Source organism: Oryzias latipes, chromosome 4 (assembly GCF_053564925.1).
Source record: "Oryzias latipes strain Hd-rR chromosome 4, Olatipes_Hd-rR_3.1".
Classification (NCBI taxonomy): domain Eukaryota; kingdom Metazoa; phylum Chordata; class Actinopteri; order Beloniformes; family Adrianichthyidae; genus Oryzias; species Oryzias latipes.
This window is the reverse complement of record NC_136240.1, coordinates 2,608,459-2,635,050: the sequence shown is the minus strand read 5'-3', so window position 1 is coordinate 2,635,050 and position 26,592 is coordinate 2,608,459. Positions and strand designations below refer to the sequence as shown.

Genomic DNA, 26,592 nt, shown 5'->3' with positions numbered 1-26,592 from the left:
CTCTGAGCTACAGAAGATGTGAACAGGTGAACAGGTAGAGAGGAAAAGCAGGTAGAGGGGCGGGGGTGGGGCTTTGGCTTTAAACTGTCAAAGAGATGCAAACACGGGCGTCAGATTCAGACGCAGCTTTCACTGCAGGAGTTGAAGCAGAGACTTTCTCTGGGATGATTTTATGAACTCAAACATGGAAACATGATTATCAAGTAGAACTCTTCAAAATAATAAACCTGATCTCTCCACATTCTCAGGGTCTACCATGCATTGATAAACACAGACATGCAGCGATCAGACATAACGTTAGCTCGTAGCTCCGCCCACACGCGACCGCGGTGTCAGCTTTAAGAACACAACTTCTAAGAGGAGGGGAGGGGCGGCAAACCCCCAACAACAGGTTGTCAAACTTATTTTGGTTCGGGGGCCACATTCAACCCGTCTGATCTCAAGTGGGCCGGACCAGTAGCTTAAAGGCAAAACAACAGCTTTATTCTTGTTTTTTTACCCAATTGGAAAAGATGCCTCAACCAACATGGTAGCCTAATCATTTCTTATTACACATTCATTCACAGAGGCCAATGGATCTTAAATAAAATTAATTTCACTTTAAAAAATATTGCTTTGTTTAATTTTATACAGACTGAATATTTTAAATCTGACACTGAAGCGATCCTGATAATATATTCAAGAGGGGCTACAGAAAAAAATGAAACATATTCCTAAAATGTAAATGTCCAAATGATGACAAAATTACACTAAATTAAACTTGCAAACATTTGTGAACATAAGAGTTTGGAGTTAACCTCCATTCTGTCCTGAAACTTCACCCGTCCAGAGATATTAGGATTCAAACCCTGTGCAGAAAACACATTTACTGTCATTCAAGTGTGAAAAACACATGAAATGTCCATTATTATTATCATTCATTATTATAAGAATCTTTTCCTGGTTTCCGCCTGAATTTTGTGGCAACACCTGCCTTCTTCCTGACCTTTGATGGAGTGCGATCAGTGACCAAAATTACTTCATGTGACCAGTTCACTTCAACATTGTCCAGCACAGTAACTAGAGAGCTGACTATGTCATCAGTTATTGTTGTGTCCATCAACTCTAGAAACTCCACTGTGACGTCTGTTCAACACCTCTAAAAAATCTGCACAGCTGTACATATCTGTGATGATGGTGCTTTCATCAATAGTGACTGAAAATACAATAAATGACTGGATTCCTTCATATGGCTGCCCAGGTTTCCTCAGAGATGCTGGATCTGGAGTCGTAATTCTTGACAGACTCATGTTTAACCCTTATGCTATCTTAGATGACCCCACCCTTATATTTTCAATTTCAATTTTATTTTTATCGCCCAAAATCACAACAACAGTCGTGTCGATGGGTTTCATATTGACGTGTTCTCCCTACCATGACAAAGGTGGATAAAGGTGGAAAGATTTCATGTAATCCATGGACACCAGTGAAGATCACAAATCATTGAAGAAAAAAGGTTCAGAGCACTGTCTAGTGGGTCTAGATGACCCAACTCCCAACGTTAAAGTGCCTAGGATAGCACAAGGGTTACGGTCGACTGCTTTTTGGGGCACAAGACTTCTGCAGCCTTCAGCATTTTTCAATATGTTCACCATCAGAAAATGATTTGGATGTTTGCTCCAACTTGTTTGCAATAAAGTAGCTAGGTGTCACTGCTCCATCACTGACGTCAGGGCTGCAGTAACTTTTTTTCTTAACTGCAAATGCTGAAACTTTTCTTTGTGGAGAGTCTCATAGTGGTGCTGAATGTTAAATTCTTGGAGAACCTGTTAAAGACGTACCAAGCATGCAGGTTTGCATTCAGCTCCGTGAACAAATAAAACACTTTCCGTTTTCCTCACTTCAGCCTTTTTTTTCTTTTTGACCACATTTTGGTCATTAGGGCGTCACTACTGATCATCCTTCAGTGATGAAGCTCAAAGGGAACTAAACTACTGCCTACCCAGACGCAGGGCTGTTAGGTTTCGTTTTTGGCACATGCAGTTATGTTGTTACACTTGTTAAGCTTTTCCTTTGCTCCCCCTAGTGGCGGAATTGTGTATTTCGGTTATTTCTTTAAAAAATCATAACTCGCCACAGGAATGGACTAGAAACTTGCTTTCTTTATAAACATGCTTATGATTTTTACTCTTCATGTGTGGGCCGGAGTAAACCACCTGGCGGGCCGGATACGGCCCGCGGGCCGTATGTTTGACACCCCTGGGTTAGATGACAGAACCCATTAAGCGTCTCTACCTGGTGCGTTCACGGAGCTTCAGAACATAAGACTTCAACAGCCACCCAACCTAACGTAGTCCGCTGTTATATATTCATGGGGGGGGGGGGGGGGGGGGGGGGGGGGACCTGCCGAACAGACCCTAAAACCGCCCAAATTATGCATACCTGCCCAAAGCCATTTTCACCCGCAAATTTAGAACCAAAACCGCCCAATCTGGCAACACTGTTCGGGTGTTGTTCATATGGCGCTTGACAAGAAAACAAAGTGGCGCACCACCTGGTCTGGAGGGGAACTGCTTGTATTTAACGCGAAGAATGACACCTATTTATCAAAGTAAAAACATAATAAATATGAACATTTTATGAAGACTATTTATGAATCTGCTGTGTTCTGATCATGAAAAACGTGGCTGATTTATAAATATTAAAATTACAAACACATTGGTGTAGATTTAATGTATTTGTTCAGAAATAAACCGTCAATTTATTAGTCCATGGCCGTGTTTATTTTTGTGCCGCTGAACGATGAAGTTTCTGGCTCCTACTGGTTTTGTTGCTGCTGTTGCTGCCTGTATCGTCTTCAAAACCTTTGACATTTTTTATGATCAAAAATGTTATTTTTGGTGACTTCACCAATACATGTTTCTAAAAATTATTTCACTGTACTATGGATTTATGATACACTTTGTGAAGAAAGGCTTTTCCTTTGACAATCAGCAGAAATATCTTCATGAAGAATCTCTCCCATCATAAAAAAAGAAATGAAATCAGTCCATTAAGTTAGCAGATCACTAATTTATTGAGTAGAAGAGACTGTGTAAATAGGTTAAATGTGGTTTAGCATGTTAAAGTGTCCACTCATCACTAGTAAAGTGCAGTAAACTGGCAAATGCAGTCATCTCCTGTCCGTCAGAGACCGGGTCGGGTCCAGCCTGGTTCCAGGGCGCCTCGATGATGAGGCGAGTGCATAAGTGCGAGTGGAAGATCTGCGTGTCTGAAGGTTCTTTTCTTCTCGTAAGGCTCCCCAAAACAGCCCGTAACGCGGTGGTCGTTGTTGGAAAAAGCACAGTTCTTCTTCATCAGTAATGAAACTGGAATTTTTTTGTAGCATCTTCACTTTAGAAAAATACACTGGGATTTGCAGCAGAGGCTTCTGCATCGTATGAGCACTGCTGGAACTCGACTAAGACAGCAATGTTGTGCTAAAGACAGTTGCAGGGTCATTTTGGCACCAAAGCCTCAGCCTCAAACACAGAGGTTTGTTTCAAACAGCTCTGCTTGTATGTCGCACGCTCTCACACAGGACTGCATCACACTTATCAACAGACATTTCCTCTGATGTGCAGCAAAACAGACATATTGGAAGCTGGATTTTCTAGTTCTAGAGTGATGCTGTTAGACCTCAGTGTTTGTCAAACGTGGTTACAGTCAAATCAACAGGAAACCGCTGCACAGTTTTCAATGGACACTTAAAAGTAACAACATGAAGACTTTGGAGAGTAAAAAGAGGACGATATGTTATAGACTGAGACTTTCTGCACGCAGACAACAGAGGAATTTCAAACCTCAAGAACCGACATATAAATCCACAAATGTCTTTAGAGAAAGAAAAGGTTCTCTGCCTTTTGCACCACTGGTGTCGATCCAAAGAGCAGGCAGCTGTGTGGGCTCATCATGATCTGCTCTAAAGCATCACACATTAGCATTAACTAAACTCCTTTGACCTTAAAATGAAAGGATAAGACTGAGAAGAAAAACAAAAACACAAAGTTTTTTTGAAATGTTCTTTCATTTCTTTGCAGACAGCATGAACCTGAGATATTTCATGTTTTGGCTTCATGTTGTTGATACCAACCTATAGTGAAGATGTGTCCAAATGAAAGGCTAGTGTTTCCAGCTCACTATGTCATCACAATTCAATACATCTCCCTTGAAGGAGCAAATGGATTTGCTCCACCCATCATCTCCACCCACTCTGTTCTGATGACATGGAGGTTGCTGGGGCCTTCCCATGTGTCTTTGGGTGACAGCGGGCTCACACCGACTGACAGACTCCCCTTATGCTACGGTCATGAAGATAGCTGCCACTGCACAATGGGGAGACATCGGCAGAATCTTCAAGATGAGCTACCCCCCCCTTTTGATTTTTTTAATTGTTGGGGGGGGCATGAATGTAGACAGTGGCAGTCAGGCAGGGATGGCGTCAATACGTAATCGGCGGGCACAGGGCGATGGCGGCTGGCAGCAGCTCCGATTGGACGATGCATTACTGTCTCCGGCCAGCGGCCGTCCAGATCACGCCGCCCGGTAGCCCAGTAGTATAAAGAAAGCAGCCAGATTGATGTCCGGTCATCGTTGGGCCCATGTCAACATCCCCCGTCAAGTGCCCGCACTGCTACCGTACGATTTCTCACAATGGGACGGCGGCCGTGGGACGGCAGGACGGGCTGGAGGGTGACAGTCTGAAATTGGACGAACATCGGATAATTTGGGGGACCTTGGAGACCCTTTTATCAGTCAGTCATCGCACTGCTGCCTTTCTGACACCCGCCTGTCACCGGACGGTCACTGACCGATGTCCAAAAATCCTTTAATTTGAACTTTTTCTTAAAATCTCTGTTGCAGATGCCGCCTGCCGATTACAAATGCTGCTGCGCGGCATTCTGCCGATTATGCGGAAAAACTGAAAAAGATGTTTACAGACTGCAGGAGGGAACCAGAGCGCCTGAAGCTAACACACGTGCTCAGGAAGATGGTGCCCCTCATTTCCTTCAGGCTACAATAATTGAAAACTTCAGAACACAAGCTTTTACCAGCATTAGAGAATACTATCACAACCATGCAGGGACGGGCGGGTCAAAGTGCAGGAAGCTCTGCAGAAGGTCTCCCACTGTAGGACCAAACAGCAACATGACCCACCTCTAACTAAATCACTGACTCCCCTTTTCTACCGAACATCTTCCAGGCCTGAAATGTAAAATCAACAGGGAAACGTATGCCAGAAAACATCAAATATTCCAGGCTCCTACTGTCTGCCATGAAGTTCAAGTAAATCTCTTTTTGCACTTTACATTTCTGCATCACTCCTTTGACTTCTTCATCTTAAAGTTCTTCCTTCAGGAGGTTCTTTCACACACACCTTCATTTTCCCAGCAGCCACCATTAAAAACAAAACAAATAAATATCTTCAGGTCAATAAATAGAAGTTTTCATATGAAAGAGATAACAAAAACAAAAATTAAGTCAATTGATGATTTTTCTGTGGTGATTTCTACTGTAGTGTTATTAAGGCTGAGTTTCTCACCTCAGCAGTGCAACAATTCAGATTACTTCTGACCAAACTCAAGTTTTGAAGTCCTACAGTTTGGACCTGTTAGTTTGCTGTGAAGATCATCAGACATAGCTTCAAACCCTTTAAAAAAGTCCAACTGCTGTCTTCATCACACTGTGTTTGTCTCCAACCTCAGAGGCAAAAGGACAGGACCAAAGGAACCGCCATGGTGGAAAGGTTTCTACACAAACTGCTAAATAGCCGTTTCTGACCCTGCAGCTCTGGGGGTCCTTCAAAAAAATCCTGTCTGCAGGGTCGCTTGAACATTTTTGCTTTTGTGGTAAAGTGCGGTCCAGATGCAGGTCACCAAGAGGACAAGAGTCCGATCACAGAGACACAGCAGGTAAAACGGAGTGGGGGAGGAGGATTGGCACACATGTGGCAGAGATGAGGGGGCGGGACGAGAACAGAGAAGGGGCTTCTTTTCCTGTTGCTTCTACTGCCGTGTCCCTGATCCATCACTCCCTGGACTGGTAGAAGAGAATGTACCCGGACTCAGAGTTCTTGGAAATGTCTGAGGTAAGGCCGTAAAACTCCTCGATGGCCTGGGCGTCGATTTTCTGCAGCCGGGGAAGAGAGAGGGGTTTAGTCAAGACACCGACAGAACAACACACGAGTCCAAAAAGGCTGAGCAGACTGGCTCAGTGACCCACCTCTACAATGTCATCGTCAAACAGCAGCCAGAAGCCGTGGCTCTTCACTATGGTGATGTAATGACCTCTGTTGGGGCCACTGCACAAACAGAAACACACAGTGACCCCACCTCTCACATGCAGTCATGTGCAGTCAGTGAACAGACTTGGACGGAGCTGCATGCCATTTCTCCAGAGAATAAAGAGAAATGATCCACAAACAGCCTTGGTGCTGACTGGTCATCACACTTGTACGTCTGAGCAGCATATCTTGCTTAAGAGAAGAACATAGAAATTCTGGGAAATGTAGAGCCAATCAGTGGAGGCATCTGCTCCTCTTGCAGTTGGGATGGAAATTTCCGGGTTTCTGGATCTTCTAATAGATATTCAAAGCAGTAACAGTTATTTTGAAAGAAATCTGTTGTTTTGGACCCTCCTGTTCTCCTTGAGGCCCTCTTTATCTGTGTTAGGCCTTAGTCCCATCTGTCCTTAAAGGTGGATTCAAGCTGCCTGTGGGCAAAAATGGGCAAACCTGAACGAGTCATGCAGGTGGAACGCACAAATGATCAGAGTTGTACACCACTCTGTGAGCCCATAGAGACAGAATGTTCTTGCACACATTTTTCTACGTCCATGTTGCGGGCGGCAGGTTGTAGCGAACACTACAAATACCAGAAGGGTAAGTATGGGTGAAGTAGGTGAAAATCCTGCACACAGCGCCAGGAGTCCGTTAGTGCTGTTCAGGTGGTAAGTATCTCCTCCTTGCGGTGTTAAAAATGAACAAATTAGACAATAGAGTAGTTTGTGTGGATGGTAAATGGTGTATACTTATACAGCGCTTTTCTACCTACAAGGCCCACAGCGCTTTACAGTCACAGACCCATCCACCCATTCACACACTGGCGGCGGCTCCGCTGCAGAACAGTGGCACCAACCTTCCACCAGAGGCAAGGTGGGGTTCAGTGTCTTGCCCAGGGAGACATCGACTCATGGGCGTGCAAGGCTGGAATCGAACCTGCAATCCTACGATCATGGGTCGACCGCCCTACAGCTGCACCACGGCCGCCCCCGTTAGTTTGTGTGGACATCCTATGCACGGCTCACTAACGACTAGAGACACCACACGCCGTACAGGACACACCAAACGTCATAAGTGTGTGTAACTTACATTATCCCTAAAAATATTGTTGGTTCCATTTTCATGACGTCCCCTAAGGTGGCCGTCCGGACCTCAAGGGAACTGCGAAACAGCTGTGCTCCGCTTTAGATGCAGCCGCTCCTCTCTAGGACCCTCTCTATCAACCCCCATATGGGAGAAGTTACATGTGACTATGGCGTGCAGGACACACCCTCTTTGTCTTCTACTGTTTACGCGATCGGTGAATCAGCGGCTTTTTATATGGGCTTTGCATTGAAATGCATTGCATAATGGTGCAAAGCTGCTTTTCCCCCCTTTGGAATTCGCTGGAATGACACTAAATGGTTCAAAAGTTACAGTAGTACAAAGAATGTCAAGATTGGAAGAAGAGCTTTGGTGTTAAAGGGTCAAACTCCACAAACAGGAAAATGTGCACCAAAGGCTCAGATTTCAGATCTTAAAACATTCATACATCCCACTGAAAGGCTCAGACCCTCACGAATGAACGTTACCTTCCACAGTGAACCACCACTGCCACAAGATCGTACATGCGATCCAAGTTGACAGCATCTCCAGATGTGTTGAAGAGGCGGAGCTCTAGAGGAAACACCACCCGATAGGAGAGCTTGGTGTAGCGGTGGAGCTGCTCCATGTACTTGAACCTCTTGAGGTGCAGCGCCAGGATCATGGGAAGCTTCTTCACGCGCATCCTGTGCAGAAGGACAGAGGGGCTGAAATGAACACTATCAAATAGAACTCCTGAGATTACGTTCCAACATTTCTTTCCTCAGCAACAAAACATCCAAGAGTCAACAAATATCTACAACTTCTGCTTTGTTCTTGCAAGAATGAGTGTAATTGATTTTTTGGTGCTTTTGTCGTGTCAGTGTGGTGTGGCAGTCGTTTTACTCACCGCTTCTGTGCTTCTTGCTTGCTGCAGCAGGTTTCACAGTAGTATTTGTATTCACTACACAAAGTCTCTGTGTTACTGAAGTCCCTGCAGGAAGAGGCAGGCTCAGCCATTCAGCCAGAGTCACAACAGAGGGAACATTTCTGCTGTGACGGGACAGAACTACCTGAGGCAGTGGGTTATAGACGTGTTCTGCTCCACATCCACGGAAAGGTCCAGAAAGTCTTCATCTTTACTGCTTACCTGTGACCCACAGAGCAGGACACCTGTGAGAGACTGGGACTATGCAGCGCCTTGACTCAGTCTGCCCACACATGCATGATATGCTGCCGGTCACAGAAAAACGGTGACGTCTGGGGCAGTTGCTTAAAATCTCTCTCCAATCATCTTTTGATCTATTTTCAAAGCGTCCTAATGGTCTTTTAACAGCGATTTTAACGTTTTTAGCCAAAACCTACGTCGTTTTCTATTACATAGTTTCTGCAGAGCTGCAGGAGTTCATTAGAAATTCACCTCTGAGTTGTGTGCGCGAGAAAACCCGGACTAATTTCCCATCATCCTTTTGTCTCTATCCTGCTAGCTTACATCCCCTCACACCTCCTAGCTAACATTAGTGGTGGAACAAAACAACAGAGCCATCCGTCCGTCCAGTTCTGATCCAGATTCCAGCTCAGACCAGGAAGACAAAGACGTTCATGGATCTGTTGGTCTGACAGTGGATGATCAGAATGAAGCAGAGCAGGAAGCTGGCGGGACTCCGATTGTAGTTTCTACGTCACCGCTACAAGCTTTTGTCCAACTGCAGTTTTTGTCTGCTCCTGATTCACAACAATTTAATTAAAGAAATACTTAGACCTACATTTTAACATTAAGAGACTGCTAAGAGAACATGTAAAAACACCAAAAAGACTATTTTCATCTGAGTGGGTCTGTAAGGAAGGCCTGCCTGCCAATCTCAACTGAGGAGAGTTCTCTACCGTTTCACAGTTGAGGCAGCGCGTCTCATTGGTCAGTGTGCCCTGGAAGATGTCGTGAACCCACGTGGGCTCGATCTTGTTCTCCATCTCTGGCTCTGACGTGACGGGGGTGCCGTTGTTCTTCAGACGGCCGTTCTGCTTCTCCTGCTTCTTCTCCTCCTGCAGGATGTCAGCCACCGTGTTCAGCAGGTAATTGAGAAACTCGTGGGCATCCTGCTGCATGTAATTGTCAAAAAGATCTGGACGGAGACAAAAGACAGGAAGACGTGTCATGAGCTGTCCATTTAGAAACATCTGAGAGAAAAAGGACATTCTGATGATGTAGAGACCTTAAAGCAGTCTGTGCAGCACTGTCCACATGGAGCAGAAATGTTTATAACCGCTAGCTCAACCCTACAGGATAATAACCAAAAGCTGATTCTAGTTTCATAATAAAAGATTCTCATCCAGTCCCCCTTATCTCTGCATAAAATGGACCAGCTCTGCTGCCCAAGTTCACGTCTATAGCAACATGTGTTCAACGCAGGTGCATTTTACGCGTAAAGCCTGAAAACGGGCGCAGAAACTTGCATGGCTACACCCAAACGCAAGAGTTATGAACACAGAAGCCCGAAATGCGCATTTACGCACATTAGCACAGTGGTTGCATTGCCAAGGTGTAAACGATGTGAACGTAGCTTTACAGATGCATTAAAGTACTCCATTTAGATTACTTTCAAGAAAACAGCAACTATGAACCTCCTGGATTTGGACTGGTTTCCTGAAGCGCAGGTGAAATGAACACCTGGTGTCTCCATTTCTACCTGCTCACTCTGGCATGAGAAAACAACGGGGGGATGGGAGGAGGGTTAAATGATTAAATGCATTAAATAAAATTAAACACATAACATAATATATACTAAAACTAATAGAAAAAATAAGCATATGAGCTAGACTAAAAGCAAAACTAAAAAGGTGGGTCTTTAGCATCTTTGTAAAAACCTTTACTGCAGGGGCCTTAAAGTCAATTTACCTTGGGGCCACAGAGGGCCGGGTCTAGCTGAGGCTGGGCCGCAACTTCAGCGCTGTCTGAGAGCCAATGCCAGTTTGAATCAGAAATTTAAAAAATTCCAATCTTCTCCGATTTCTTATTCTATTTTATGAACACAAATAAGATGAACAAGGACCCTGGTGGAAACAAGTTGTGTGACTTTCTCAGGTACATCCCTTCTTTGGTAGTAAATTTGTATGGAACATGTGCGATATTATTAACTATACTATACTATACTATTATAAACTGCTTTCTGTACAAAATGTACTTCTAAAACTCTCGATCAAATAAACTCAAACACCTAAATGAAAAAAAACAATCAATAAATAAATCAGTAATACATTTCTGTTTATTCAGTTTTCTATATCTTGTTTTCAAACTTAAATGTCCTAAATTGTGTGAGGACAGCTGTGGCAGTTTCCCCTGACTGAAACTCCACAAAGGAACTCAAACATACAGACACATCGTATACTCAGGGACTAAGCTAATGCTGGTTGGGTGGGTGAACACATTCAACCATTTAAAACATCTTAGAAAGTTCCTGATAGCAACACACACTGATATACACACTGTTAACTCCTTTTATTCCTTTATTATTTTGGGTGTATTATGTTTATGTATTTTTGTATGTCTTGCTGACTTGTGTCTTACCTTTTTCAGTTTCACTTCCTGGGTCAAAGGACCCGATCTCTGGGTTTGGTAGGCTTTTGTAGGGCCTGACCAAAAATCAGCAATTAACCTCAACTGAAACCACCTGGCCCAGGGGAGGGGCCATGTCTTATAAAAGTGTGAATTTTGGTTCATGAGAGAGAGGAGTTTGGGTTTCAGAGCATGTATGGACATTGCTGCTGGTTACCTACTGTAAAATAAAAATAACAGCCATTTTCAGCATTCACAAAAACCTTGTGGAGTGGCTTTTATTGGTCTTGCCTTGGACCTGTCGGTCTCACTCCGGACAGGAGCGTGACAACAGCCATATAGGAATTAATAGCCAACTATGGAAAGAGTTTGACTGGAAAATCAAAAAGGTTTTTTTTCACACACCCCTGTTGATTTCTAATTTTGCCAAAGGCTCATCCACGGCCTTATGTTGGAGGCAATGTGGAAAAATTGGGGATCATACACATATTTTCTTTGATTGCCAAGTTATCTGCGAATTTTGGAAAGATATTAAGAGGGAGGTTGAAAGTATTGTAAAACATGACATTCCTTTAAGTACTCTGTTGTATTTGCTTGGTGTATTTCCAAAAGACTTTGATGCTGATCAAATATATATAATGCAAATTTTACTTCTGGTCGCAAAAAAAAACACAAAGGGAAATTGGAAAAATGTAACATCATTTAAATTTTATTTGGGGTTGTGACTGTTCCTTGTACCTTTGACTGTGGTTGTATGAATATATGTTTAACTGAACTGCTTGTCGCATCTAGCGTTAATGCATTTTTTTTTAAATTTCTTTGTTTTACCTGCTTTACACTATATTGAATGTGGACTTATGGTCAAACTTGTTTCAGGGAATTGTTATGTTTGTTTCATGTTGTGATGAGAAAACAAAAATAAAGAGTTAAAAAAAGTGTAAATGTCCTTATTAACAGTTCAGTTAGCACTGTGAAATTATAACTACTAAACACAAAAGAAAACTTACATTTTACAGTTCTTCAACCTCAATCAATGGGTTCTTCTGAGCACTTGCCTACTTCTTCCTGCTGGACACTTGGCTGCTTCCTCTGCTCCAGCTGAGAGGAAGCAGCTGAGAGCCTCAGTATGGCTTGAAGATGCCTGTCAGAAAGTTCTGGACCTGTACTTGGACTTCTTGAAGTTCAAGGTAGAGAAGAACTTTTCACACAAGTATGTGCTCCTTATTTTAAATCTATGATGAACGTTTTTTTAGGTTTGCTTAAAACAAATCAGTAAGAGAAACAAAATTCAGTAACAATCTGTTGATTTTCTTTCTTATGACTTTTCGCACATTCAAACCCTGGTCACAGGTTATTTAGGAGTAGCCAGTCAGCCACTCCTATATTCATAGTTGAATTCAAACTCTGGTTAGTTAAAGAACGGGCGCCATTCATTGGAGATCAGAACAAGCGTTACAGATACCTGAGATCAAAGAAAGACTCAAAAACTGGTGGAAATTCATGTTGGCAACACATCATACGTGCAGCCAAGATGCACAATAAGTGTGTTTGACATCACCCAGGTGGCCGCAACGCTGCGCTGATCACCTGGTGTCCAAAGTATGTTTTTGTTTTTGCTCCAACGTCACGTCACAAAAATATCACGAGAAAGGGGTGCGAGCAAAAAGGCGGCAACCTAAGCTAACGCAGCTGCAAATTTGGTACTGCGCTGACTGTGAGCCGCCCTGATGACTGCAAATAAATGCATTGTGGGAAACGGTGTCCAGACAGTTCTTGTAGTTTAAAGTGATCCATTGAAATCCATTAAAAAACCTATTGTTAAGAAATAGGCTACATACGTTACAAAACATTAAAATAAAAAGGAAAGTAAGGAACTCCTCCTGGTCCGGGGAGGGGGGGGGGGGGGGGGGCTGTCAGGTTTCCCTAAATGTTCTCCTGCTTTCAAGCCTGGTCAATGTCACGCCCCCAAGAGTCATATACTATACTGTTATTGGTTGGTTTGTCAGCTCCGCACACAACACTGAAATACTGTCATTCATAAAAAACTGGCGGGACGCACTAACATTACACTTTCATATTAAGGTGGGGGCCTCCAAATATCGTCTTGGGGGCCGCAAATAGCCCGCGGGCCGCGAGTTTGAGACCCCTGCTTTGTCGGACAGCCCCTGAGGCTCTCCGGCAGGCTGTTCCACAGGCGAGGACCATAATGGCAGAACGAAGGCTCACCATAAGTTTAGGTCTTTAAAATTCCTAAGTTTGGGTAAAATCATCTCTCTCTCGTCTTCAGGACCAATGATTAAAAGTTTTGTCCTGGTTGAGCTGTAGGAAGTTTTCTGCCTTTCACGACTAGAGTGTTAATAGGTTCAAGGTCATCAGGAGATACAGCATTGTAAAGTTGTGTATCATCAGCATAGCTGTGAAAGTCAATGCCGTGTCTCCTGATGACATCACCAATAGGAAACATATAAAAGTTAAACAGTGTAGAACCAAATTCGACCCGTTGGGGAACCCCACAACTTAATTCATGGATTCCTGAAGACCATGTATCCATACTTACATAAAAGTGTTGGTCTGTAAGGTAAGAATAAAACCACTTATGAACATTTCCAGAGAGGCCCACTAGACTCCTACGTCTGTCCAATCAACTGTATCTAAGATCCAGCAGCACCAGAACAGAAAGTTTCTGTGAGTCTAATTTGTTTCTAATATCATAAAGTAAGGGATAATGTGCATCATCAGAAAATAAACGTATGCGGTGGAAGCCAGAGAACGGTTGCTTCTGCAAAGTATGTTGATGCTGATACTGCAGACTTCAAAGGTCATTAACCTGCTTACGGTACACTATGGTCACTCACAAAAGAAATGAAGATTTAGTTTTTAGTATTTTCTTCTTGTTGTTTTGTCAGTTTAGATCGCTTTTTTCCACAAAAAGCGGACTATTTATGACGTTGTGTGGCACATTGTCATGGTAACATGACAACGGGCGGAGCCTGTACCGACCTCAACAGCTGCGGCAAAGGAAAGTATCTGTGCTGATGGTCATGATGTGTTAAATAAAGCATCAGTTCAGAGAGAAAGTTCACCTCTTACCGCTTGTTTTTGTCCAAATGATGAAGATAAAGGTTGTTTTAAACAAGTGATACAAAACATTTAAGCTAGGTGACCGGAACTACTTTTTTAGGTGTACACTATCACTGTGGATTATCACTGTTTAGTGCACACCCAGCAGCCAATGAGTATTCACCCAGACCGCGGTATAACGATCTTTAAAAGAGACGTCTCTGTTCTGTGGTTTGTCCTAAAACCAGACTGTTATTTTTCTAAAATGTTTTGCTGCATTTAAAATCTCATGTAGTTGATTAGCAACACTTTTCTCTATAAGTTTACTTAAAATTGTGAGTTGAATTCAGATCTGCAGTAATCAGAGTATTTGGATCTAAAAGACTCTTCACCACTGAAGAAGAGTGTTCAGACTTCTAATGGGAATGTCAACCTGCTTCCCAGTTTTCCCTGGAGTTTCTCACGTCCAGCCAAACTGAGACCTTGAAAGTTCCACCAAAGCAGAAGAGGAATTTCGTGGAGAAGAGCGTGGACGTTGCCCTCTCACCGTTCTCCTTCCGCAGTCGGGAGATGAACTTCTTGGGTGGAATGACGCCCACCTTCTTCTTCTGTGTGGCAATGGAGTGGAAGAGGTCGGCCAGACACGTGAGCAGGTTCTCCTTCTTCTTCTGCTGAGCTTTGTAGGCCAGCACGTTCTCCCGGAAAGGCCGGCAGAAGTAGAGCGCCTGCAGCACGGAGTTACAGTAACACGTGTTTCCAAACTGAGGAGGACAAGGGCACACCAGTTACTTTATAAAAATACCTACTTTTCTGAGCCCCAGCAAACAGAACGCAGAAGAATGAATCTGTAGGCATCACACCGAAGATGATAAAGAAAAACGACATTTCTGCTTTTTTAATATGAGGTCACGATTCCAGGTCAGATGGAGAGTCTTTAACACCACAGCTTTGGCTATGAGGTGCCGTGTAGGACATTATTCAGAATTAGCATTCACATACACATGTGAAATCTCTCACACACACTAGTGAAATGCTTGTATACATACAACTGAAAATGTATTCATTCACATACACATGTGAAATCTCTCACATACACATGTCAAATCTCTCACATACACATGTGAAATGCTCTCACACACACTACTGAAATGCTCTCACACACACTACTGAAATGCTCTCACACACACTACTGAAATCCTCTCACACACACTACTGAAATCCTCTCACACACACTACTGAAATCCTCTCACACACACTACTGAAATCCTCTCACACACACTACTGAAATTTTCGACAGAAACGGAAGGCATTTCAGTAGAAACGGATGTTGGCTGATTATCGCGAGATAATCATTCGTCTGAATCATTCGAAAATGGCAGCCGGTTGCGCAAGGAAAACCACCGAAACGTGTAAGTATATTAAAAAATATCCAGTATCTGTTGTAAAATATATTTGTAAATACTTAAGATGATGTGTTTAATATGTTATATTCCTCAATCAACAACCTAGATTGTTTTGAAGCTCATCAATTTCAGTAATGCTAAAGCTAACGCGAATTAGCGCCGAAGGCTAAAAACAAACGCTAGATATTACATCAAAAAGCAGTGACTTCTAACCGTAGTCACAAGTTATTAACACATGTTTTAAATGTGTTCATATATGTAGGGACAGACGAGGATGAGGAAAATCCGATCCATTTGCAGATGGAGAAAGATAGCCTGTTTGTTTTCAAGCTAGCTCGTGCCAGATGGGTAGAGACATATGATCAGATTTGACTTCATTTTAATAAACGGTTAATCGTTGTCGTACTGGGTTAAAGGTTTATGTTAAAGACCCAGAAGAGAGAGGAGGAAAGGGCTAGAAGGGAGGAACAGCGACAGGAGAGTCTGTTAAGTTTACTTGAGTTGAAATTATTGTTCTAAAGTGTAATGCAGCCATTGTTTTTCCAATTTGTTTAATAAATGTATGAACAAAAATGAATAATTTACATGTATTATTTAAATCTGAGCTATTTTTAACAATCTTAAAAGGATTTTCATATAAATATCAGATGTACATATTTAGAATTTCGTTTTATATGTTAATATTTATTTTTATACATGTTAACAATAATCCTGGTCTTCTAGAGTCATGTGTGGAAAGGAAAGCAAAGATTTGTCCTTGCAGACGGACGTGACTCTGCTCGTCCTGCATGTTCCTGGTGTTGTCCGGCTGTGGCTCAACATCTGTGGCTAAGCAGTCGCCTTTGCTGATGCACAGAATGTGCAGAATTGAACTGTAGGCAATGATTTTCATTGCAAAGGTTGGTTTTACTTCCAGTGCCCTCAGAAATATTGCTCTACTCCTCATCTTTATCATGCCAAATGCTCTCTTCACAACAGAGCGTGTTCTGGAGTGGTTCTGGTTGTAACTGCCTCAATGGCATTCCTCATGGGTTCCCTGTAGGGTGTCAGCAGCATGATGGGATGTGCAATGCAGGGATACCCACCATCACCCAAAAGGATCCTTCAGGTGGGTTTGTTTGATTTACATAAATTGGGCTTTTACGTAGAACCCGTGAATCATGGATTGATCCTGGATTCTCAACAAAAATATCTATAAATTTGGCATTAAAGTCACATACAGCATGCATTTTAATGGAATAAAAAAGCTTCCTGTTAAAATAACAAGCTGCATTATCTTTTAGGGCCTTTATTCTTATGTGGCAGCCATCAATGCTCCTTGTGACCCTTTGGAAGGAGAAAGACCAAGCGAGCTGCTAAAATCCAGAGGCGACTTATGGTAGTTCATTCCCACTGGGAAGCTGGGTGACCCTGCTCATCAGCTGGAAGATGCGGTCTGCCGTCCTGTGGACAACATCGCTCACGGTGGACCGTGTCATGTCAAAGACTCTGGCTACCACACTGTAAGATGTGCCACACGGCAGCCAGAAAAGAAACACCAGGACGTCAGTCTCCTGTGACCCCCCAGAGTGTGAGGAACCCGAAGCTGATGCTTCAGGACCATCGACCCAGATGCTCGATGGTCCTGCGGGTCAACCGAAAATCCAGTCTTGTGTCGGACTGACCGTCAGCGTAAAGGGCCAGGACAGACACCTTTGTGTTGGTAAAGCAGTAGAGACGTGGAAGACCCTGGAAAATGCAACATTAATTATTTCATTGAGGAAATTAAATCACATTTTTTTAATGTTTCTATTTATTTTGATGTCTTACATTTTAGATTATGAAGTATTTATTAATTCTGGAAAATCTCGTGGTTTTTATTTGGCTGGGTTTTTGGATTTTCATTTAAACTTTTAAAAATGAAAGTTTTTGTTTTGTTTTTGTTTAAAACAAGTGATATGGTTTGACTCTGAATAAAAAATTCTAAACTTTGAACTCACAAGTGTTTCATGTAATTGGACTACACAACTCACTTGAAAAAGAATGTTAAACTCTTACCCAGCAGACTGTGTAACCTTGAGCATGATTAGTAACAAAGTTTAAGTTAAAGTTTAGGTTTAACTAAAAAAAAAGCTTTAAGTTTAACTCACAAGTTATTCTGTCTGGTCAGGGCATCCAGAGGAAATCTTCTGAGATGTCTGCTTGTCCTTGCCGTCCTGTGATGCTGCATATCTGCTCGTTTTCAGTTTGATCTCACGAAAAACGGTTGAATTATTGCCAGGAACACGGACAGATTCATTTTCAAAGCCATTTTCAGTAAGGTGTAAGAAAACTACAGAAAAAAATGCCTCCTTGCAAGAGCCCGTTAATCGTTCAGCGGCACAAAAACAAAATAAATATTGGCATGAAAAAATAACTTGGGGGTTTATTTATGAACAAATACATTAAATCAACACCAAAGTGTTTGTAATTTAATTATTTATAAATCAGTCACGTTTTCCATGATCAGAACACAGCAGATTCATAAATAGTCTTTGTAAAATGTTCATATTTATTATGTTTTTACTCTGACAAATAAGTGTCATTCTCCGCGTTAAATAGGAGTAGTTCGCCTCCAGACCAGGTGGTGGCGGTAATGCGCCACTTTGTTTCCGTGTCAAGCGCGTTATGAACAACACCCAAAAGAAAAAAGTACTGAGCACGGGTGTCTGAATTGCTTTTAAATTCAATTGCATTTAAATATAGTTCTATATAGTTCTGCACTATATAGGGTTTTAGTAGTTAGGGATCAGGGCAGGAATTCGGACACAGGTTCATTTCCACTGAAATGCCTTCAGTCGAGCAACTTCGTTTCTAACAATAAAGTAAAAAAAAAAACCTTGTTTCTACTGAAATGCCTTCCGTTTCTATTGAAATTTTCACATGTGTATGTGAGAGGATTTTGGATAGTGTGTGTGAGAGCATTTTCATTAGTGTATGTGAGAGCATTTTCAGTAGTGTGTGTGAGAGCATTTCACTAGTGTGTGTGAGAGATTTCACATGTGTATGTGAATGCTAATTCTGAATAATGTCCTACACGGCACCTCATATTTGGCTCCAGTGTTGACATTCTTTTGACTATTACAACTCCTCTACTCTTAGTCTTAACACACTTAACCGAACTCAAGTAGATTCTGTCACGGAGAAAGCAGCTTTGTGCCGTTATGCAATCATTTGTTAGGTAAATGTTGCATTTTGGTAGAAAGTCGATATGAAAAGCCACTTTTGTTCACGTCCAAATCAGCCGATTCCCGTTGATGTGTAAACACTCAAATATTTGCGGTATGTCAAAGAGCATGAGTTATTCAGATGTTGCCGGCAACATCACTGGTGTTAAAGGGTTGAAAAGGTCGGAGGTCAAGTAACTCCTTATCTTTTGCACCTCCTTTTGTGCAGCAATTTTGTGAGTTTAGGAGTGAAGAAGACAAATGAAGAGAAAAACAGTTTAAGTGAATGCATGACTTCTAATTTTTGAAAAATATCACTTAAGGTCTCATTCCGATCATCTTTTGATCTGTTTTCAAAGCGTTCCCAGTTGTCTTTTAACTATAATTGTTAATACAGTTATCATTTGTTCACACATGGAGTTATCACTCTAGTATGATTGAGTCTCAGTTCTGTCTTTAGTGAGAAAACACCGATGTGAAAAGTGCTGATTGTACAAGACATGATGTTTCCGTTCTCCCTGATTGAATGACCCACTCTCATGTGATCATGTGATCATGTGATCTGTGACAGACGAGCTTCTCCTTCTGCAGGAGTCTAACAAAAATGTTTGTTTTCTGTGTGGTTCTTCTCTTTGGTAAAGAAACAGTCAAAACCCTGACTATGATTATGCCATTTTTAACCAAAATTTAAAAAAACCTGTGTTGTTTCCTAAGGCCGCTCCAATCCTAAGATTGGGGCGGCCGTGGTGCAGCGGTAGGGTGGTCGACCCATGATCATAAGATTGCAGGTTCGATTCCCGCCTTGCACGCCCATGAGTCGAAGTGTCCTTGGGCAAGACACTGAACCCCACCTTGCCTCTGGTGGTAGGCGGGCGCCTGTGTTTGGCAGCGGAGCCGCCACCAGTGTGTGAATGTGTGTGTGACTGTAAAGCCCTTTTCCTTGTAGGAAGAAAGGCGCTATATAAGTATTCGCCATTTAGTTTCTGCAGAGCGCCAGTTCATATGAAATTCACGTCTGAGCTGTGGGCGGAGTAAGCCTTCCCCACTTCCCATAATTATTTTGTTTACATGCTCTGCTGATATTTGACAACCCCTCACATCCCCAACCTAACATTACCGGTGTAGCAAAAATGGCAGCAATATCAGATCTGTCCATCCGTCCAGTTCTGATCCAGATTCCAGCTCAGACCAGGAAAACAAAGACGTTCATGTCTGACAGCGGACGATCAGAATGGACTGGAGCAGAGAGCTTGAGACCGGCGCAGACGTCCCAAATAAACTCTTTTTCTAACGGCTGGTCCTGATTCACAATGAGTTGAATAAAGAAATATTCCTAAATGCAATTTTAATCTTAATTTTCTTTATACGTGTCATCAAAAAAATGCCACTAAAACATGTTGAAACACCATTTTCATCAGAGTGGATCCTTAAATGTGCAGGAAAGGAGGAAAAAGGCTTCAGAAACTACTATCCGGTTATTTCCAGAGAAGACAAACATGCTCTGACTAAACAGCACCTGCCTGGAAGAGAACATGATGACTCAGCGCTGTCCTGCAGCATTTTGGTTTGAAAGGTGACACCCGTGTTGTCCCACACTGATGACTGTTGTGAGGGCAGCAGTGTTCAGTGGTACTTGAAAAGCGCAGATAGATCCAATCCATTATTATTATTATTATTATTACTCACATTGACCAATCCAAAGTAGTGCTCATTGATTGGGAATTGCTCCGGGCCGATGTCTTTCTCCAGAGCGGAGGCATTGGTGCCCTGAGGGAAGAGAGCAGGAGACTCATCAGGAAGGTGTCACTCACAGCTCTGTTTATGCAGCTTTAGACTCAGAGCAGCATGTGAACCCAAATGAATATGCAAATGAGGAACAGTCACACAGTACAGCTGCAGCAGTCACACAAAGCCCTTTGCAAAACTATGCAGATACAAAAGAGGACACTTTTGGGACTAAACTTCAGAGCGCTCGATAACTTTACAAATCCCATCAGAGCAGCGCACAGATACATGGTGAATGGATGTAGAAATGTGAAAGGTCCGGAGTTTTTATCTCCTGATAGCTGCCTGGGATGAAACATTAATGTCTTCACTTGTCAGGGCTCAAACCTTTCCCAGATGAAGTGCAGCTTTGTTGAGCTGTTTCTTCTTGCTCAAAGTGCTTTTAATGTGTCCATTATTCACTCACTTCTCATTCATACTTGGTGATGGTAACTAGGGGTGTAACGATACGCTAAAATCTCAATTGGGTTCGGTTCAGAGTTTCATGGGGCTCGGTTCGGTTCAGTCCTGCTGTTTAACAAATCTGCCTGATATGAACTGCTATTTTATAAACTATTATTTTATTGTTATTTATTGTGTGTTTTGCTGCCAGACACCTTAATTTCTCCCTTGGGAGATTAATAAAGATTTATCTATCTATCTATTTTCAGTACAAAAAACTAGGGCAGAAAAAAAATTACTTACAAAATGCATTTATTGGTTTTACATAACAATAAATAAAATTGACCTGTGTAGATAATCTGCTATATAAATTAAGAAAAACTATTAGCTGCCAGGAACCAAAAACTTTTTTTTTGACCCGATTGTTCCAGTCGTTGATGCCGTTTTAAGTTTGTTAACACATTAGATTTGTTACTGTGGCATACACTATCTTTGTGTAACAATGTCAACACACAGCATTCCACTTATCCAATTGTCTTTTTCCTTCATGGATGCTGACAACAAAGCCAAAGTTCCCCCCCACACAGGAGAGTGTAAGGAGATGGGGGGGTCCTCATCTCTGGCCTGGCGTCTGCATTAGTCATATGTTGACACGCTTACTGTCCGTCAACTAAAAGCGTCTGGGAGGAAACTCACGGCTAACATTACTTCTGCCTCGGTGCAAAGTTAATACAGTGGTGACCTGGGGGTTAGCCCCGCCTATAGCCACTAAGACTCATGGGAAATGTGAAATCTTGTGTGTTGACTGCTTCACCATCACTGAGACAGCTGTGAGGAGAAGTCAGGTTCATGTTGTTAAGCTGTTTGTGTGTTCTTTATAAACGGGTTTAATGCCGGAAAGGAGATGGAGCATCTATTTCTCTGTCTACTCTCTCTCTGAGACAGTTTGAGGGCGTGTAAAGTATGGGGGGGGGGGGGCAGTCTTAGCAGTTAATTAATCAGCAGCTCGGCTCTCGTTTCCCCACTACGAGTGATAAAGCAGCTGGGTCGTTACAATGCTTATGCGGGAAAAAAGAAAAAAAACGAACCGAAACGGTACAGAAGTGAACCGAATCGAAACTGCTGTACCAAAGCGGTTCGGTTCAACTACGTGTATCTTTACACCCCTAGTAACTTCTAATGCAGTGTTTTTCAACCAGTGTGCCGCAGCACACTAGTGTGCAGCGGGAGATGGTCAAGTGTGCCGTGGGAAATTGCCCTCATTCACTGATCTAAAAACATTTTCCATCTCCAGGATTTCAGCTCTGAGTTCATCCAAACAGGTCCTGATAAAACACTGAGGAGTTAGGAATATGAAAGATCTTAAAATTACTTTTTCTTAGTGTTTATTTAATTTTATTAAAGACATTTTGATAAGTATCACGGTACCGCGATTTACCTGCAGCTATAAGTGTGTAAGGAAAAGTCCCGTCCCTTTAACTGTCTCCACCAATCATTCTTGGGGGGCTTAATCACATGTCATCAGTCTGACCAATCAGAAGTCCTTAAAGTCTTCACTTCCTTGTCCCGATTTAGTTCGTAAAGTCGCTCAGTTCTAACAGAAATACCAGCTAAAGCTCGTCTTTAGCGGTGTAGCTTTCCACCGAATCCGGTATCAGACCGTGGAACAAGTGAACAAAACAATGAAGCTCCGAAAAGCGATCTTCGGCCGTTTTATGCACTACATCTCCCATGATGCATTGGGTTGTGAGAGTGACAGCGCACAAGGAGATCTGTTGTTAAACGTCTTGAAACCAACGAACACACATCAAACTGTTTTTAAATCTTCTAACTTAACTTTTATTGCATCTTTTAGAAAAAAAACAGCTGCAGTTTCCAGCTTTTTCTGTAACAATTATCTCAAAAATGCATGTGAGATTGTGGAGGGACTGTAGATCAATACAGACTTTGAGTTTCTCCTTTTTTTTTTTTTTTTTTTGGATGCTGGTGTGCCGCGGGATTTTTTTTAAGGTTAAAGTGTGCCGTGGCTCAGAAAAGGTTGAAAAACACTGCTCTAATGTAACCTCAGCTGTCCTGGGGCAGACTGGAGGCGTGGCTGCCAGTTTGTGCCTACGGCCCCTCTGACCATCACCGGGACATTCATACACATTCACACACCAGTGGAGCCACACTTGAGGACACAACGACAGCTGGCTGGGGGGAGCAGGGATCGAACCGCCGACCCTTTGATCGTTGGACGACCTGCTCTACCACCTGAGCCACTGCTCCTTCTAAGATTTCAGTCTGTCAAAGCACAATGTGAAGAGCTCTTTGTGGAATTCCACTTTGAAATGCTGCAGGGCATTTGAAGGTCTGTAAACTGTAAGTGGGCATCCAGTTATGGCAAAACCAAACTATAGATCTAAAACCATTAAAGGGTCTTTCTTATGCTAAGTCTATTTTTGAGCTTTTAAGTGTGTTAATATGTTCATTCCTCACGAAGAGAAACCCCAAAGTGGTATATTTGATCTAGTTCTGAGGTTTCCTCTAAAACCCTGCTTTCTCAGCACCAGCCCCTTCCAATCCATGAAAACCAGTAGATTCTCACATTGTGATGTTACAAAATGAGGAAGAGTCTGTGCTGCCAGCTCCGCCCCCGGGCTAACAGACACGCCCACTTTCTACACAGAGCTAGCGGTGGTCAGCCAAAAAGCTTTTAGTTTTTATGCACAATATGCACATCCATCTTTGCAAAAGTGTGAATGTTGTTTGTTTTCGTGGGTGAAACGCCGACACACTGCTGAGCCCGACTCTAGGATGATGTCATGAAATGGGCGGCGCCCCCAAAAAGAACCAAAAGGTGATGCTTCGGAGATTAGGTCGTTTTACTTCCACTTAGGACAAACACTCGGGAAAATAACTCTTTTATTTTTAAATGTCCAAAGGTAATATATCATTATATACAAGGAAATTGTTCACTATGACATAGGCCTTTAAAGTCATTTTGGAATTTGGGCTTGTTGTCTCCTGCTCTGAATTACCACCCACTTAACATTTTGGAAGGGTAGCAGACTGCAAACCCGTAAATATGAAAGGTGGATGCAGGAGACAACAAAACCAAAAGCATTTCCATCTGACCTACCACCTGCAGAGATGCACATGTGACCTAATGTGATTTAGGAATGTAAAGCACAGGGATATTAAGATTCAGGCAGTTTTGGACAGCTAAGGGGTCCTGAGATGTTTGCTTTGTTTGTGAGCGCTAGGGGGAGTTCAGATAGAGTGACGGGAAGAGAACATGTGATTGGAAAGTCGTGAGGTCTGAGCAAAGAATGTAAATGAACGACGGATTAAAGAAAGTTCTAATAACTCATGTACGCCTGAATGATCCTCATTCAAGAGAGTACACCCCACAGTCATGCTGAAGCATCCATGCAAACAAAACCAGTGAAACAACAAGTCTGTTTTTTGTGCTCCGTGTCTGTGATGTGAAGAAGAGCGCATGGTAAATGAACAATGCACCCCCCCACCCCATCACAACAGAGCTCTGTGCATTACAGACACAAAGGTGCTGGCTGGGGTTTCAGACGCATTTCAGATGAACTCAGTGAGTTAGCATGTGTTAAACAGGGGGAGGACATATTTATGCACAAATCTACTGACATGGATTCCATTGACACATAAAGAGACAATAAGATGACGGTTTCAGGATCTGTGGGATTTCATACTTCCAGTTTGAAACATTTCTTGCATGAAGAATGGCACTGGTTATCAAAAAAGTCAATTCCCAATCATAACTTGTGCATTAGTCACAACTGTCTTTGGGAGAGGACATGGGCTTTCTGCAAGCAAAAAATGAACAATTAAGGAGGCCCACGGGATATCGAGGTCGTAGATCATTCTGTGATCCCATAGAGTGAAAATGTTCATGCACATTTTTTTCAAAAAGGTGTGCTGTGGGCAACAGGTCATAATGAACACTATGACCAATTCATTTGTCCCAAACACATTTCAGATGAACTCGGTGAGTTAGCATGTGCTAAACAGGGGGAGGAAATATAATGGTATGTTCCACTTTCATGATGCCCCTTGAGGTGACCAGATAAACTTAAAGAGAACTGTGAGGCACACCTGTGCTCCCCTTAAGATGCAGCCACACCTGTCTACAACCCTCCGCGACAACGCAGAAGTCTGCAACCCTGGGTGGATGTGACTGAGGCTTTGCACGATGCAAATGAACTCGTAAAACAAATGGATCACTTTCCTTTTAAAACAGTTTCTTGGTATTTAAGGCCTCTGTTCACACATCCCTACCAGCTTTCACTTTTTCTGCCAGACGTTTATAATACGTTTATAATAATTGTTACTACTTGTGCAATGAATGTCTTCAATGCTTCTTCCACCTTTGCCTTGTTTGAATCACCAGTTATGAGGACTTTCCTCATTAGGCAAACTAACGAACATTTAGATGTTCAGTTGAAAAATCTGCAATAACGGAATCTATTTGGGTCAATACTGTGAATTTGAATGGAACTCTGGGGTTTGGTGGTGAAATCCAGCCAAGAACTTCAGACATCAACCAGACTCTTATGGCTAGTTTCAGAGCCTGAAGGCCGGGGGTTTTTGGAGAACAGGATTTACAAAGTCATGCAGCGATACACGTCAACGCATGCCTGCTTGGCTGCATGGCTGCATGGCTACATGGTTGCAGACTAGTTTGGACATCAGCGTCCTGTCTAACTAAAGCAAATACTACTGGCAGTAACGCAGCTCTGTTATTCCCCACTCTGCCCTGTCCCTGAACGCAACACGAGCACAGATTAGTGAGGAGTAGGATGTCCGGGCTCCCTGTAGCAGCAGCATCGCATTATTATGCAATCACCAACGAGCTGTCAGTTGCACCTCACCTGTCAATCAATCTCTGTGACAAATCAACCCAGCGCCGTTCTGACATCCCAGCTGAAGGCAGAGAGGAACTCACCATATTACAGATGGAGGCGATGTTTCTGACAGTCATTTAGTTCACAGTGTCCTCCTCACCGCCATCTTCTTAAAATAAACACTCGGCGCGAGGATGAAGTTGGTTCACGGCCGCGGTTAGAGGCCAGACTGCAACCCCCGAGAAGCGCCGAGCAGCCGGGCCAGCGCTGTGCCGACGGTCCCGCCTGCTTCAGACTCGATGCGGCTTCCCTCTCGGAAACATGTCTAACAGCCCGCCGCTGGAAACCGACCGAGAACCGGGGAAAACAGACACACAAAGTTCCAGACGGCGGGTTGCTAGCCGCGACCAGGAAACAAACCTGATGGGTCAAAGTCCCGCCCAGTAGGGTAAAACCAACTCTGATTGGTCAACAAATGGGTTTGGTTGATTGACAGGAAGAAACAGCCACACACAGAGACGGAACACTGGGTTCGCCTTAAAAAAAGACCAATAAAAACCCAAATACAAAATGTAAGGCATTGTGGGAAATGCAGTTATAACTTTACGAAAATTATCGCTTTTTCTTTTTTATTTTTAAAACGTCATTTCTGCGAGAAGTGTTTAAATATATGAGGGCTACGTTTTGATACAAAAAATGTTCAGACATTTTTATGTTAATGAATAATTTAAATTATTGTGGAAATATTTTATTTTATTTTTTGTAATAAAAAATGCATTGAACAAGAACTGCCTCCATCACTGATTTACAAGCTTTAATGTGCCTTAAAGGTACCAATGTACCAAAACACTCAAGCTTAAATCAAACACACATGAGCTTGAATCACACACATGTTACACTAAGTATAAAGTTGCAGGATAAAGTAGAACATGGCTGTGTCCGAATTCCCACCCTAATCCCTAACAACTAAAACACAATGTAGTGCCCTGGATCTTAAAAGCAATTC

General features: G+C 42.6%; 1 protein-coding gene and 2 long non-coding RNA genes across 6 annotated transcripts in view; 2 read left to right on the top strand and 1 right to left on the bottom strand.

The window, feature by feature from the left end:
• LOC144991814 (uncharacterized) overlaps nucleotides 1–26,592 on the top strand; it is a 45,701-nt gene that overhangs the window by 13,628 nt on the left and 5,481 nt on the right. The window lies entirely within an intron of this gene.
• Nucleotides 3,032–26,033, bottom strand: usp46 (ubiquitin specific peptidase 46). 3 transcript variants are annotated; one of them, XM_078945434.1, is made up of 10 exons: nucleotides 25,688–26,033; nucleotides 20,248–20,328; nucleotides 20,082–20,163; nucleotides 14,521–14,734; nucleotides 9,245–9,483; nucleotides 8,434–8,510; nucleotides 8,271–8,354; nucleotides 7,870–8,067; nucleotides 6,241–6,319; nucleotides 3,032–6,147 (listed from the first exon to the last, which is right to left on the bottom strand). In XM_078945434.1, the coding sequence occupies exons 2-10, from the start codon at nucleotides 20,319–20,321 to the stop codon at nucleotides 6,046–6,048; spliced, it is 1,149 nt and encodes a 382-aa protein (XP_078801560.1). In that variant the 5' UTR covers nucleotides 20,322–20,328; nucleotides 25,688–26,033; the 3' UTR covers nucleotides 3,032–6,045. The 3 variants fall into 3 exon arrangements, with proteins under 3 accessions (XP_078801560.1, XP_078801561.1, XP_004067615.1); XM_078945435.1 differs by lacking the exon at nucleotides 20,082–20,163 and having other exon boundaries at nucleotides 14,521–14,698; XM_004067567.5 differs by lacking the exon at nucleotides 20,082–20,163 and having other exon boundaries at nucleotides 25,688–26,032.
• Nucleotides 15,089–17,350, top strand: LOC144991813 (uncharacterized). Of its 2 annotated transcripts, XR_013655433.1 has the most exons (3): nucleotides 15,089–16,275; nucleotides 16,355–16,484; nucleotides 16,660–17,350. It is a non-coding gene; the product is annotated as an uncharacterized LOC144991813 (long non-coding RNA). The 2 variants fall into 2 exon arrangements; XR_013655432.1 differs by lacking the exon at nucleotides 15,089–16,275 and having other exon boundaries at nucleotides 16,305–16,484.